Genomic DNA, 12057 nt, shown 5'->3' on the forward strand with positions numbered 1-12057 from the left:
TGATCCTGAAGATTAAGGGAACCCCGACCCTTCTGCCACATCAGAGCAACCACCAGCAACTACCTCTTCACAATTGATTGTCTTCACACCTTCACAGCTTGGATCTGCTCAAGGAACCTCCAATGGAACCGTTGAAGAAATACAACAGCTTGAAAGCAGTTCTGTCATCGAAAGCTCTCTACCTGGTACATCTTCAGTTCCTAGTACAGCTGAGCTTGCTTTGCAGGCTGTTCATCCTATCCTATCACTGGAGAAATTCTAAATGAGGGAGAGATTGCTTCTGATCTGTCGCATGAGCAGTTGTTAGCTTTGAATGCGATGAAAGAAATTGATGATGCTGAAATTGATAAAATGTCGGTTGAACCAGAGACTGAAAATGTTGAAAACATTGAAGAGATTGTGTTTGAAGGTGAATCCAGTAAAACAACTTATGTTCGTGCCGGCGGAATGGAGTTTGATCCATTTGATGAAGAATGGATGAAAGAGAATCAGGAAGACATTGATGAACAATTAAAGAATCGGGCGTCTTCTGATAATCCGACTGATTCATTCGAGGAATGGAGAAAACGTTTCTTGTAAAAGGTTGAAAAGCCTACACCGTCGGAAGCACAAGTTGATTTTCTACAGTTTGAAAAGGTCAAGCCTCATGGGAGAATTCTGAGCTGGATGTTCGTCAAGGAAATTCACTGCGTTGCCATCAAGCGTGAATTTGGTATTCTATATTTCCGTTCGCTTCTGAGCATTTTGTCCTTACCATTTTACAACGTTGCAGCTTTGACGAAGCTTTGAGCTTGTTAATCGTTCAAACTTCAAAGGAGCTACATTGTTCGCTCATAAAATAAAGTTCAACAAAAGGACAGGCTGGAAAAAAGAGTTGTTCAAGCCTCAGTTCCCCATCTATCAACAAATCAAGTTCACTTTGGATCCAGCAACCAATACGCAACCAATAGGGCGCGATACAAGCTTGTTTATCAGCCCGCGAAGGTTATGGATAAGATTCCTTTGATGCTGATGAAACAGAACTTTCTTGATGATATGAGGCTATGGTGCTACGATCCGGATACTCATGAAGCGGTGATTGTATTTAATGGCGATCGTGAAAATTTTTGGATGATAGATCCGATGTGGATCGTGAATATGTCGGCGAACGACATCAGCAAGCTGTTCCGGCATGATATATTCTATGATAACAAGGATGCGCATCAACCGTTGCGATTTCAGCGCGTCGCTTGTTACTGCTTTTACTGAGGAATTCATGCTGGAAGCACCTGGACGCTAAAACACTGAAGATTAAAGACCGAAGACAGTAACAGACAAGGGGGAGTTGGTTGATACATATTTTGGTGTCTGCCACTTGTCTTTTATGTAACGATGTATTTTGTACGGTCTTTTATGTTATCGAGTCTGTATTCGTCGTCGACCTTAGTTGGATATCCTCCTATCCTTCTATGTGTCCGACACATTTGTCTCAGACGTTTTGTAATGTTAAATGAACAATGCATGTTGCATGTTATGGGTTAATGCATGTTTATGTGTTTATGATGTCTGCTGCAAACTAACGAAACTCCCAAGCCAAACAGATTTTGCAGCCCTCGACGAAACTCCCAAGTTTCATCGAGCACATACATGACGAAACTCCCTTTGGTCATAAACTCAAGGTTTCGCTATGAACAGTGACGAAACTCCTAGAGTTTCGTCAACTGTGATGTTTCGTCGGGCCCAATTCAAGTTTCGTCAAGCCCAGTTGATGTTTCGTCACTGTTGGGCCTGGGCTACCTATATAAACACATCATAGTTTCAGTGTGAAACCATGAGAGCATACCCTGTCTGAAAGTTTAGTGTCAAACATTGTGTGTATCTGTTTGATCCTTGTTCTCATCTAATCAATTGACTGTGATTCATTGGTTACTTTGTGTTTGTTAACATTATTTGTGTTTGGTTTGGCATTGTCACGGGGATTCTGCACTCGTGACCGTGTTTGTGATAAACAAGGATTTGGTTTCGTGTATCGATCCTCTGAGAATCGGGACCTACACGGTCAACACTTTTGATCCTGCTATATGGGATAAAGTTCGACTGACTTGGGACTCAGATGTTGAGCTTAAAAGTATCAAGGAGAGTTTATTAGCCGGGCAGGCACATCCTAAGTATAGTTGGAATGATCAGGTGTTGTTTAAGAAGGGGAAGATTGCAGTAGGGAAAGATGTAAATTTGCAAAAATATATTATTTTGTTATGTCACAGTAGTAGTGCTGTGGGAGGGCACTTAGGTATTCATGGAACTATTCAGAGAATCCGGTCCCTGTTTACTTGGAAAGGGCTGTATAAGCAGGTGAGAAATGTTATAAGACAGTGTGTTGTATGCCAAAAAGCTAAGAATGAGACGGTGGCATCTCCAGGGTTGCTACAACCATTACCAGTCCCTAATGATGTGTTTTCTGGAATTTCTATGGATTTCATTGGGGGGTTACCAAAGTCACAGGGAAAAGATGTAATTTTAGTAGTGGTGGACAGACTTACAAAGTATAGTCATTTCATGGCGTTGACACATCCGTTTTCTGCAGCTCAAGTAGCTCAAGTTTTTCTTGACCAGGTATTCAAATTACATGGTTGTCCAGATTCCATAGTATCGGACAGGGATCCTATTTTTATCGGTCAATTCTGGAGAGAATTCACAGCATTGCAAGGTATTGAGCTGAATTTGTCCACTGCCTATCACCCACAAACAGACGGGCAGACTGAAGTGGTGAATAGGTGTTTAGAATCATACCTCAGGTGCATGGTTATGGACAAGCCTACAACATGGGTGAAATGGCTGTCCTTGGCTGAATTTTGGTATAATACTAATTTCCATACTACACTGGGAATGACTCCTTTCTAGGCTTTGTATGGGTATCCACCACCATTATTTGTCCCTTATGTGCCAAAAGATGTACGAGTGGCAGCAGTCAATGAAGCATTGATAGATAGAGAGGAAACTATTAAGCTGCTGAAATTTGCTTTGTCAAGAGCACAAAATAGGATGAAACAGGCGGCTGACAGTCACAGAAGTGGAAGGGAATTCAAGGTAGGAGATCATGTTTATGTTAAACTACATCTGTATGGTCAGTCTACACTAAGATCCTCTCATTTCAACAAGCTGGGACCTAAGTACTTCGGTCCCTTCATGATCATAGAGAGGATAGGGGCAGTCGCTTATAAACTGGATTTACCGGATGATGCTCAAGTACATCCAGTGTTCCATGTGTCTTTACTTAAGTTGGCCAGGGGAAATGTTGGACAGACTACACCTTTACCTCAGAATCCAAGGTTTTTGTTTAAACCTTTGCAAGTATTGGAAAGGAAGATGGTGAGAAGGGGAAATAGGGCTTAGCCAAAGGGTTGATTCAACGGGATAGTCTTCCTATCACTGAAGCAACATGGGAGAACTTAGAAGATTTACAAATTCGGTTTCCTGACTTTATTTTTTGAGGTCAAAAAATGTTATAGGGGAAGTATTGTTATGAGTAAAAGGGGCTAAGGGTGTAAATGTGTGAACGTGTAGAGTTCAGGGACTTCTGTGTCATTTAGTCATAGTGTAGGGTGTCTGTTATGAGAAGTGGTTAGGTAGTTATAGTTAGTTAACCAACTATATAAAAAGACTGTTAGTAGTGAATGAGAAGTTAGTTGGTTGATTGAATACTCTTCTCTGTATCTTCTTTTCTTCAATTCACCTATTATCACAATGCAAGGCAACTTTGTACCAAAGACCAAAATCATTATGATAATATCAGTACAGAAGACCAAAATCTATTAAGCAGTACTGAGAACGAAAGAACGAAATCGATGACTGAGTCACCACCAAAGATCATTGTCTGGTACCAATCATTTAGTTCCGAAGATTACAGATCAACCGGATCACCAAACAATACTTAAACAGTGGAAAGTAGGTAGGTGACAGTAACTGATGTAGCTGAATCGCAAGACTTGAAGTCTTGAATGGCTATTTTCATTCCGTTAAGTTTAATGACCCTTGTTTCTTTCATCAGTCAGCCCATCCCACCATTTTTTATGTGACATGGGCTTAAGCTAACCTGATCTAAAAAGCTTTGAAAATAGCAAATTGATGAATGGAATTAAAAGGTAAGTCAGGGAACAGGTAAACAAGGTCGGTACAGAAAGGACCTAGTTTTAATTCTTCATTTTGTCCTATAAAATGGGCTGGTGGACCCTGAGCTTTACAAATTGGGCCATGTGAGCAGCTGTCCAATACATGACTTTTTTGGATTTGATTTGCATGGGCCACTATGGGTCCAACAAAATTTGTGAAACTCTGAGAGGCGGCTAATGATGAAGCACACAAAAAGCATGCAAAGAACAAAAAGTCTTCATGGTAAGTCTTCACAATTTATGTTGCTTTATTCATCCGAACCAGTTTCAACGGGTAGTACTCTATTTGGATACTCGGTTACAATGCGAATCTAGTCAAGATCTCTACATCATGTTCTGTTTTCGTTACCGTATTTTTGTACTTTAATCAGGGGTCCTTGTAGAGAAGGACAGACACCTCAAACACTCAATAGAAGATTTGAAGGCTTATATCTAGGTGGAGGTACTAACTGTAACAACTGAATTCACTAACAGCTCCTTTATTTGAAATTCAAAAAACTACCAGACTTGACTGCTTCCAGCACACACATGACCTGCCGGCTTTATTTTATTCAGTCACTAGATATTTACTTGTAGGAGCATAATCATCCTGATGTTTGCCTGATTGCAAATATTGGTATATCAGCTTTTCTTTTGTCTTTTCGTCTCTAACATTGACATGTCCAATTTCTGTTAACTATGGAAAACTGTTAAGTTTGAGTTGTCAATACAAATCATTTTTTAGTTTAAAGTCACCGAGCTTAAAACTATGAGATCAAAATGTCACAATAACAGACTTCGCATGTTTGAACGAATTTAACCGAGTTGGTTATGCATTATAAAGAATCATACATTGATCACCCACTGAAAGCAATCACATTCCCAATCTTTTTACCCTCAGAATATATGCATTCGCTTAATTATTTATAAATTGATTAAAGGAATCTGTTTGAACCAATATTGACCAGCCCTTTTGCACTTTCATCAAGTCCTCAGGCCCATAGAATGTGGAAGACTAAAACCCACGGTCTACGATTTACCCACGTTGTTCAAACACCTTAACTTGCTTAATTGTAACAAGTACATTTGACCGAATTAATGCAATTTCAAGAAGAATATATGTGTTCAACTTGTTAGGGAAATCGGTATCTATCTTTCAAAAGATACCTTTGGTAGCTTTCAAGCATATTTCTTTTGATTTTCTTGTTTGAAGAAAAGGAGTTCGATGTTACTAGTTTTATATATAAATAGATGTAGCACGGAAACCTCAAACTTCAAGCAAATACCACTGCTTCTACTTAGTTAGCGTTAAAATTCCTACGGTGTGATCACAATCTAATTTGGATTTTGATCCACTGAGATGGAGAAGATACAATCATTGACATCACACAATGGAGTTGTGATTTTCACAAAGAGCATATGTTGTTTGTGTTATGCTGTCACTGTTCTGTTCCAAGAACTTAGGGTCAACCCTATAGTTTATGAAATAGATCAAGATCCTGAAGGAAGGGAGATGGAGAAAGCTCTTCTTAAAAAAGGGTGTAGCTCACCTGTGCCAGCTGTATTCATAGGTGGCAAGCTTGTGGGCTCCACCAATGAGGTCATGTCCCTCCACCTAAGTGGCTCCCTCATTCCGCTGCTGAAACCCTATCAGTTACTTTCTTAAATCAATTTCTAGTTAACACTGGTTATAGTGTTTGTGGGGACAATTTATCTGAAGAAATAAGGTTGGCTCAAGACATAAGAGCTGTAGTAATGATCTATTATCAAAATGGATTATGTATTATATTTATAGTATTTACATAGCATTTTATTAGCTTCAGACTCTAGTGGTGGTAAGGAAGATTGGCATTCAAGACTATTATGATTATTATTAGTTTTTGATTATGAATGTAGTTTCATGAATCTGTTCACATGTGTTTGATGAAAACACATAGTATGTTTTATATGAATGGGATTATAAATTTATTAAGAGCCTGCAGTTGTAAATGTTATTTTTTCCTGCATAATTTCAAAGTTAAAACTAGAAATGATTCTGATCCCTCTAGAATCATTTGATGCGTATGAAATCCTGCTTTAGAATCATACAAAAAAGTTCAAAAGGTAAGAAAGGTGCACTCAGGAGAGGTAGCTGTGAAATTCAACTTTTGACATTCCTGATTTTTTATTTGCCAAAAGAGTTAAGATATATGCTCCACTTTTGACAAGTGACCTCTTAGAAAGTTGTTATATAGGCAACAAATAGAACAAAACCGCAGTGAGCTCTTAAGGAGCAAATGGAGAATTTTCGTTGGTATAGGAGGCTGAGTATTCCAAATGGCATTAAATTCACTCAATATGTTATGATTACCATGGTGGGTAAACCTAGATCAATAATAAGTCCCAAGTGGTGCTATGACACCTAGGACGAATCCTGTATCATTCTATTCTGCCAAGAGGAGAAATATTGAGTGATAACTAATGTTTCGTCATCACCAACACGTTTTAGACTCGGTGACTATGCGTAAGACCACCCGTAGTGGGTTTTTTTTTGGCGTTTTTCCCCAAAACAACGCCTCAAAACGCCCCTAGGCCACCCCCGGGCTTTTTTTTCAAAAAAAAAAATGCTTTTGGCGTTCTTTTTTCCATGCGTTGCTTCAATGGTTTTGGCCAATCACCAGTTTCCACGTTGGGGTTTGTCCAATAACATTTTTTGATGGTTTTTTATTTAATTCTAGAGTAAACTTCCATTTTGCTCCCTGTGGTTTGATCACTTTAACGGTTTTGCCCCAAACCTTTCAAAATAGCCATTTTACTCCCTGATCTACGAAGGCCTTCATGATTTTGCTCCCCACCCCTAAACGTCATCCATTTTAACAGTTCGGGTTTTAAACTGGAATTGTAAAGGGAGGGTTGGGAAAAGACATAATTGCCCCTCAGGTGTTTTGCACGTGACAGACTTTAACTGTTAAAGTGGATGACGTTTAGGGGCGGGGAGCAAAATCATGAAGGCCTTCATAGATCAGGGAGTAAAATGTCTATTTTGAAAGGTTTGGGGCAAAAGCGTTAAAGTGACCAAACCACAAGAGCAAAACGGAAGTTTATTCTTAATTCTATTACACCCCTTTTAACATAATACCCCACAATGTCCACATCCCCACTACACCCATTTTAGAAAAACGTCCCATAATGCCTTGCTGACTGGACTGCCACAAGGCGCAAAACGCACAAAGGTGGGGGCATTATTTGTGTCTTCCACTACGCATGGTCTAAGAGGAGAACTCCACATTTAATCATGTCTTGACCAATTCTTACTTTGATAATTTAATCGTGTCTTCCACTACGCATGGTCTTAGGGCAGGATACCACCAAATCCGGATGCATGATGATGGCATTCATAAGACTGCATTCAGACACACGAGGGTCTGTTTGAGTTTGTAGTAATGCCTTTCGGCCTTACTAGTGCACCGGCAACCTTCCAAGCATTAATGAATTCCATTTTCAAGAAGTTTCTAAGCAAATTTGTGCTGGTTTTCTTTGACGACGTATTAGTTTACAGTGATAGTTGGGAATCTCATATTGATCACCTTAGACAAGTGTTGCTGATTTTGAGAGATCAACAGTTATATGCCAAGAAATCTAAGTGCAATTTTGGGGGGTCTTCGGTGGAATACTTGGGTCATATAATTTCCAATAAAGGGGAGTCCACGGATCCCAAAAAAATAGCTGCTATTAAAGAATGACCTGTTCCTACTGACGTCAAACAGCTAAGGGATTTTCTGGGCCTTACTGGATACTACAGGAGGTTTATCAAGTCTTATGGGATGATAGCAAAACCTTTGACAGACTTACTTAAAAAAGATGCTTTCAAATGGTCTGATCAAGCTACTGCAGCATTTGAACGTCTAAAAGAGGCTCTTATGCCACCTCCTGTATTAAGCCTACCAGATATGTCTAAGGTTTTTACGGTGGAAACTGATGCTTCGGGTAAGGGTATAGGAGTTGTGTTGATGCAAGAGGGTCACCCTATTGCATTTATAAGTAAAGCACTGTCATCAAGATAACAAGCATTGTCTATCTATGAGAGGGAACTGTTAGCAATTATCTTTGCTATTTAACATTGGCATCAATATTTGGCAGCTGGGCATTTTATAATCAAGGCTGATCAGAAGAGTCTCAAGCATCTATTGGAACAGAAAATAACTACTCCGTTACAACAGGTGTGGCTGTCCAAGCTAATGGGGTATGACTTCGAAATACTCTATAAACAAGGAAATGATAATGGGGTAGCTGATGCCCTTTCAAGAGTGCATGCTCCTGCACTTTTAGCCATAACGGTCTGTTGATGCATATTTTGGTGTCTGTCACTTGTCTTTATGTAACGATGTATTTTGTGCGGTCTTTTATGTTATCGAGTCTGTATTCGCCGTCGACCTTATTTGGATATCCTCCTATCCTTCTATGTGTCCGACACATTTATCTCAGTCGTTTTGTAAGGTTAAATGAACAATGCATGTTGCATGTTATGGGTTAATGCTTGTTTATGTGTTTATGATGTCTGCTGCAAACTGTCTAACAGTTTGCAGCCAAACAGATTTTGCAGCCCTCGATGAAACTCCCAAGTTTCTTCGAGCACATACATGACGAAACTCCCTTTGGTCATAAACTCAAGGTTTCGCCATGAACAGTGACGAAACTCCTAGAGTTTGTCAACTGTGATGTTTTGTCGGGCCCAATTCAAGTTTCGTCAAGCCCAGTTGATGTTTCGTCACTGTTGGGCCTAGGCTGCCTATATAAATACATCATAGTTTCAGTGTGAAACCATGAGAGCATACCCTGTCTGAAAGTTTAGTGTCAAACATTGTGTGTATCTGTTTGATCCTTGTTCTCATCTAATCAATTGACTGTGATTCATTGGTTACTTTGTGTTTGTTATCATTATCTATGTTTGGTTTGGCATTCTCACGGGGATTCCGCACTCGTGACCGTGTTGGTGATAAACAAGGATTTGGTTTCGTGTATCGATCCTTCGAGAATCGGGACCTACAAGTGGTATCAGAGCATTGGCTCTTATCCTTGTTTAAAACCAAACATAGTTGGGATTTCATCAAGTGTTGAAACTGGTTGTTTATGTTTTTCTGAAAACTGTTGTTCTTGAAGTTCATACTTTTCTGGAAAAATCTTCTTAAAAACTGTTAGATCTTGTTTGTTTGCTAAAAAGTTTTATCAAAAACCTTGTTAGTTTGCTTGTTCACGTGGTAAAACCGGGTTTTAGTGAAAGTTTTAAGCAATTTCGTGTGTTTCGGAAAATTCTTCAGCGGAAAATTCAAGTGTTCTTCAGTATTGTTCATATCTTCACAGGACCTTCATATTGTTCTTGAGATATCTCTTGAATTTAAAATTAAAAGATAAAAGTTAAAATTGATTAAAATATTGAGACCATGCTTGGTTTGGTAAGTTAGGCATGTTGTAGGTTGAAATCGGGTGTTTTGTGTCAGTCAAAAGATAAGATTTACTTTTGAAAATCTCACAAACTTTCACCAACCATCTGAGACCTTATCTCGACGAAAGTTAAACAGCGACGAAACCCCATAGAGTTTCGCCAAAAGGAGCTTCGATGAAACCCCCTGTGTTTCGTCAAAGATACTTTAACGAAACCCTTAGAGTTTCGTCAAAGACACTTCGACGAAACTTCTTGAGTTTCGTGGGAAGAGTTTCATCGAGAAACTTGTTAATTTTTCACAGAAGGTTTATAAAAGTGTCATAACAGTTTGATTCGAGTACAGACCCAAGACCAGGTGAAGATCAGACTGGATGAGGAATGTTATGCCACCACGATCTATTAGTGAAAGTCAATGGGCATTGGTGACAAATCAGAATCAAAGTATTCAGAATCTTTTGTTATTAAGTGAGTGTGAAACGGGTAGTAACAACCGCCCGCCAAAGCTGAATCATATGAACGAATATCCATCTTGGAAAATCATTTCCACACTTATGTTCTAGGGCAAAACACCGAATTATGGACGTGCTTCATTTCGCCATATAATACAGCTCTTGAAGAAGCGGGATCAAATGCAACAACCTTTATGAACATGCAAGAAACCGACAAGAAGGCATATGATCTTGAGAAGAAGGCGTTTTCCATTCTCACACAAGCACTCCACAAAGACATCTATCATCAATTCGGTTATTATACTAGCACAAAAGACTTATGGGATGCCTTGGTAGCAAGAGGAGAAGGGAATGCGGCTACGAGAAAGACAAGGCATGATTTGTTGAAGAAGGAATTTGAATAATTTCAATTCATGGATAACAAAACACTAAATGATATGACAACTCGTTTTTATCATTTGATAAGTGACATGTATTCTTATGGTGTTCTTGCAACTCAACGGGAAATGGTTGCAAGGTTTGCTGATGCTTTACCCCCGAAGTGGAGTTCTTTCATTGAGCTGTTGAAGCATACGGGTACTTTAGATACTCTGAGTATCTATGAATTCTTTCAGAAACTAGAGCACAAGAATGATGAAGAAATCCGGAAAGCTAAACGGATTCTAATTCCTCAAAATACTGATGTGTACCTCGCATGTTTTAGTCGTTCAAGCTGATGAAGGGTGTAATTGGTCTGTACAGTTTGGAGATGGTGATCAAGAAGGAGGAGGAACCGCATGCTATGCAAAGATCATCAATCACATCAAGCATGTTCACAAAGAAGAATTCTCTGACAGTGATGATAGTTCTGGTTATAGCGGGAGTTCGAATGAAGAAAGCTCGAATTCGGGAGGTTATAATTCTCAATCTGATGTGAAGGAAGAAGTGAATTCTGATGTTGATGATCTACAGAATGAAGCTGAGGAGTTAAAGTGTCAGAAATCTATTCTGATCACGAAAGCTGTTGTTGCATCAAAGGAAATGGAGAAATTCTTCTCTGAGGATGGATCTTTTTCTTATGAGACTGCCTTTATGGCAAATGTCTCAGCCTCGACGAGTCAGGTAAAATCCGAGACTCCTACTCCTAGTGTATGTAACATGTGTGCAGATTTGAAAGAGGAATCCGAAAAGGTTCATAGTCATAATCAAAGTTGGTTATTGAGCTGTCTAAGTGCAAAGAGGCAAATATGGCTTTAGCTCGAAATGAAAAGGATTTCAAAGATGTAACTGAAACTTTAAAGAAAAGTGTGTAGGTCCCTCGGAGGATGAGGTTAAACCTTATCCTTGTTATGTTTAACACACTAGCAAGTGCGGAATCCAAGCTAGAGTGCAAACCGGTAGTTTATATGAGAACACAAGCTACAAAGAGAAAGGTAGACACACGAGATATCAAAGTTTTCTCTTGTATTTCAGTGGACACGGTTACAGCCCTTGACCAAACTGAAAATACGCTCTCTACAAGACTGAGTTCACTCACACACTCACTTGCACTTCTTTTGAAGTGAACACATTACATGAGTATATATTATACCCATGACAGATCGTCTGGTCGAAGGATCAGATAGGCTGATCGAAGGATCAGATAGACTGATCGAAAGATCATCTATCGGTCTGAAACCTATCGAAGGATCCATATATATACCTCGAAGGATGATATCCTTCGAGGTCCATCAACATCCATCGAAGGCTTATCCTTCGAGCTCATCGAAGGATCTAAACAATCCTTCGACAATTCATCCTTCGACACAAGCATATTACAATCAGGTTTTAACTGTTTGGCCAAGTCAAACCAGGAGGATGGTTGACTTGGTCAAACTTACAAGACTAACAAAAGACATCGTTTTATATCGTGACAAAATACAGACAAAGTACAGACGCAAGTGCACCAACAAACTCCCCCTTGGCTGTAGCTTTGTCTCGATCTTCGTGTCTTCAAGTCTCTGACGTCCTTTCAAGTCTTCAATGTCGGAAGATCTTCAAAGTCTTCACGTCTTGAAAGCAGAAAGTGTATCAACAAACT

General features: G+C 39.4%; 1 protein-coding gene across 1 annotated transcript; it reads left to right on the plus strand.

Annotated features, from left to right (window-relative positions):
- The first annotated feature begins 5402 nt into the window (after positions 1-5402).
- On the plus strand, positions 5403-6115 carry LOC110934642 (glutaredoxin-C13). Its single transcript, XM_035977937.1, has one exon. It carries the CDS (start codon positions 5488-5490, stop codon positions 5791-5793), a length of 306 nt encoding a protein of 101 aa, XP_035833830.1. The 5' UTR covers positions 5403-5487; the 3' UTR covers positions 5794-6115.
- The last annotated feature ends 5942 nt before the right edge of the window (positions 6116-12057 follow it).

The sequence above is a fragment of the Helianthus annuus genome, chromosome 1 (genome assembly GCF_002127325.2).
Source record: "Helianthus annuus cultivar XRQ/B chromosome 1, HanXRQr2.0-SUNRISE, whole genome shotgun sequence".
Lineage (NCBI taxonomy): Eukaryota > Viridiplantae > Streptophyta > Magnoliopsida > Asterales > Asteraceae > Helianthus > Helianthus annuus.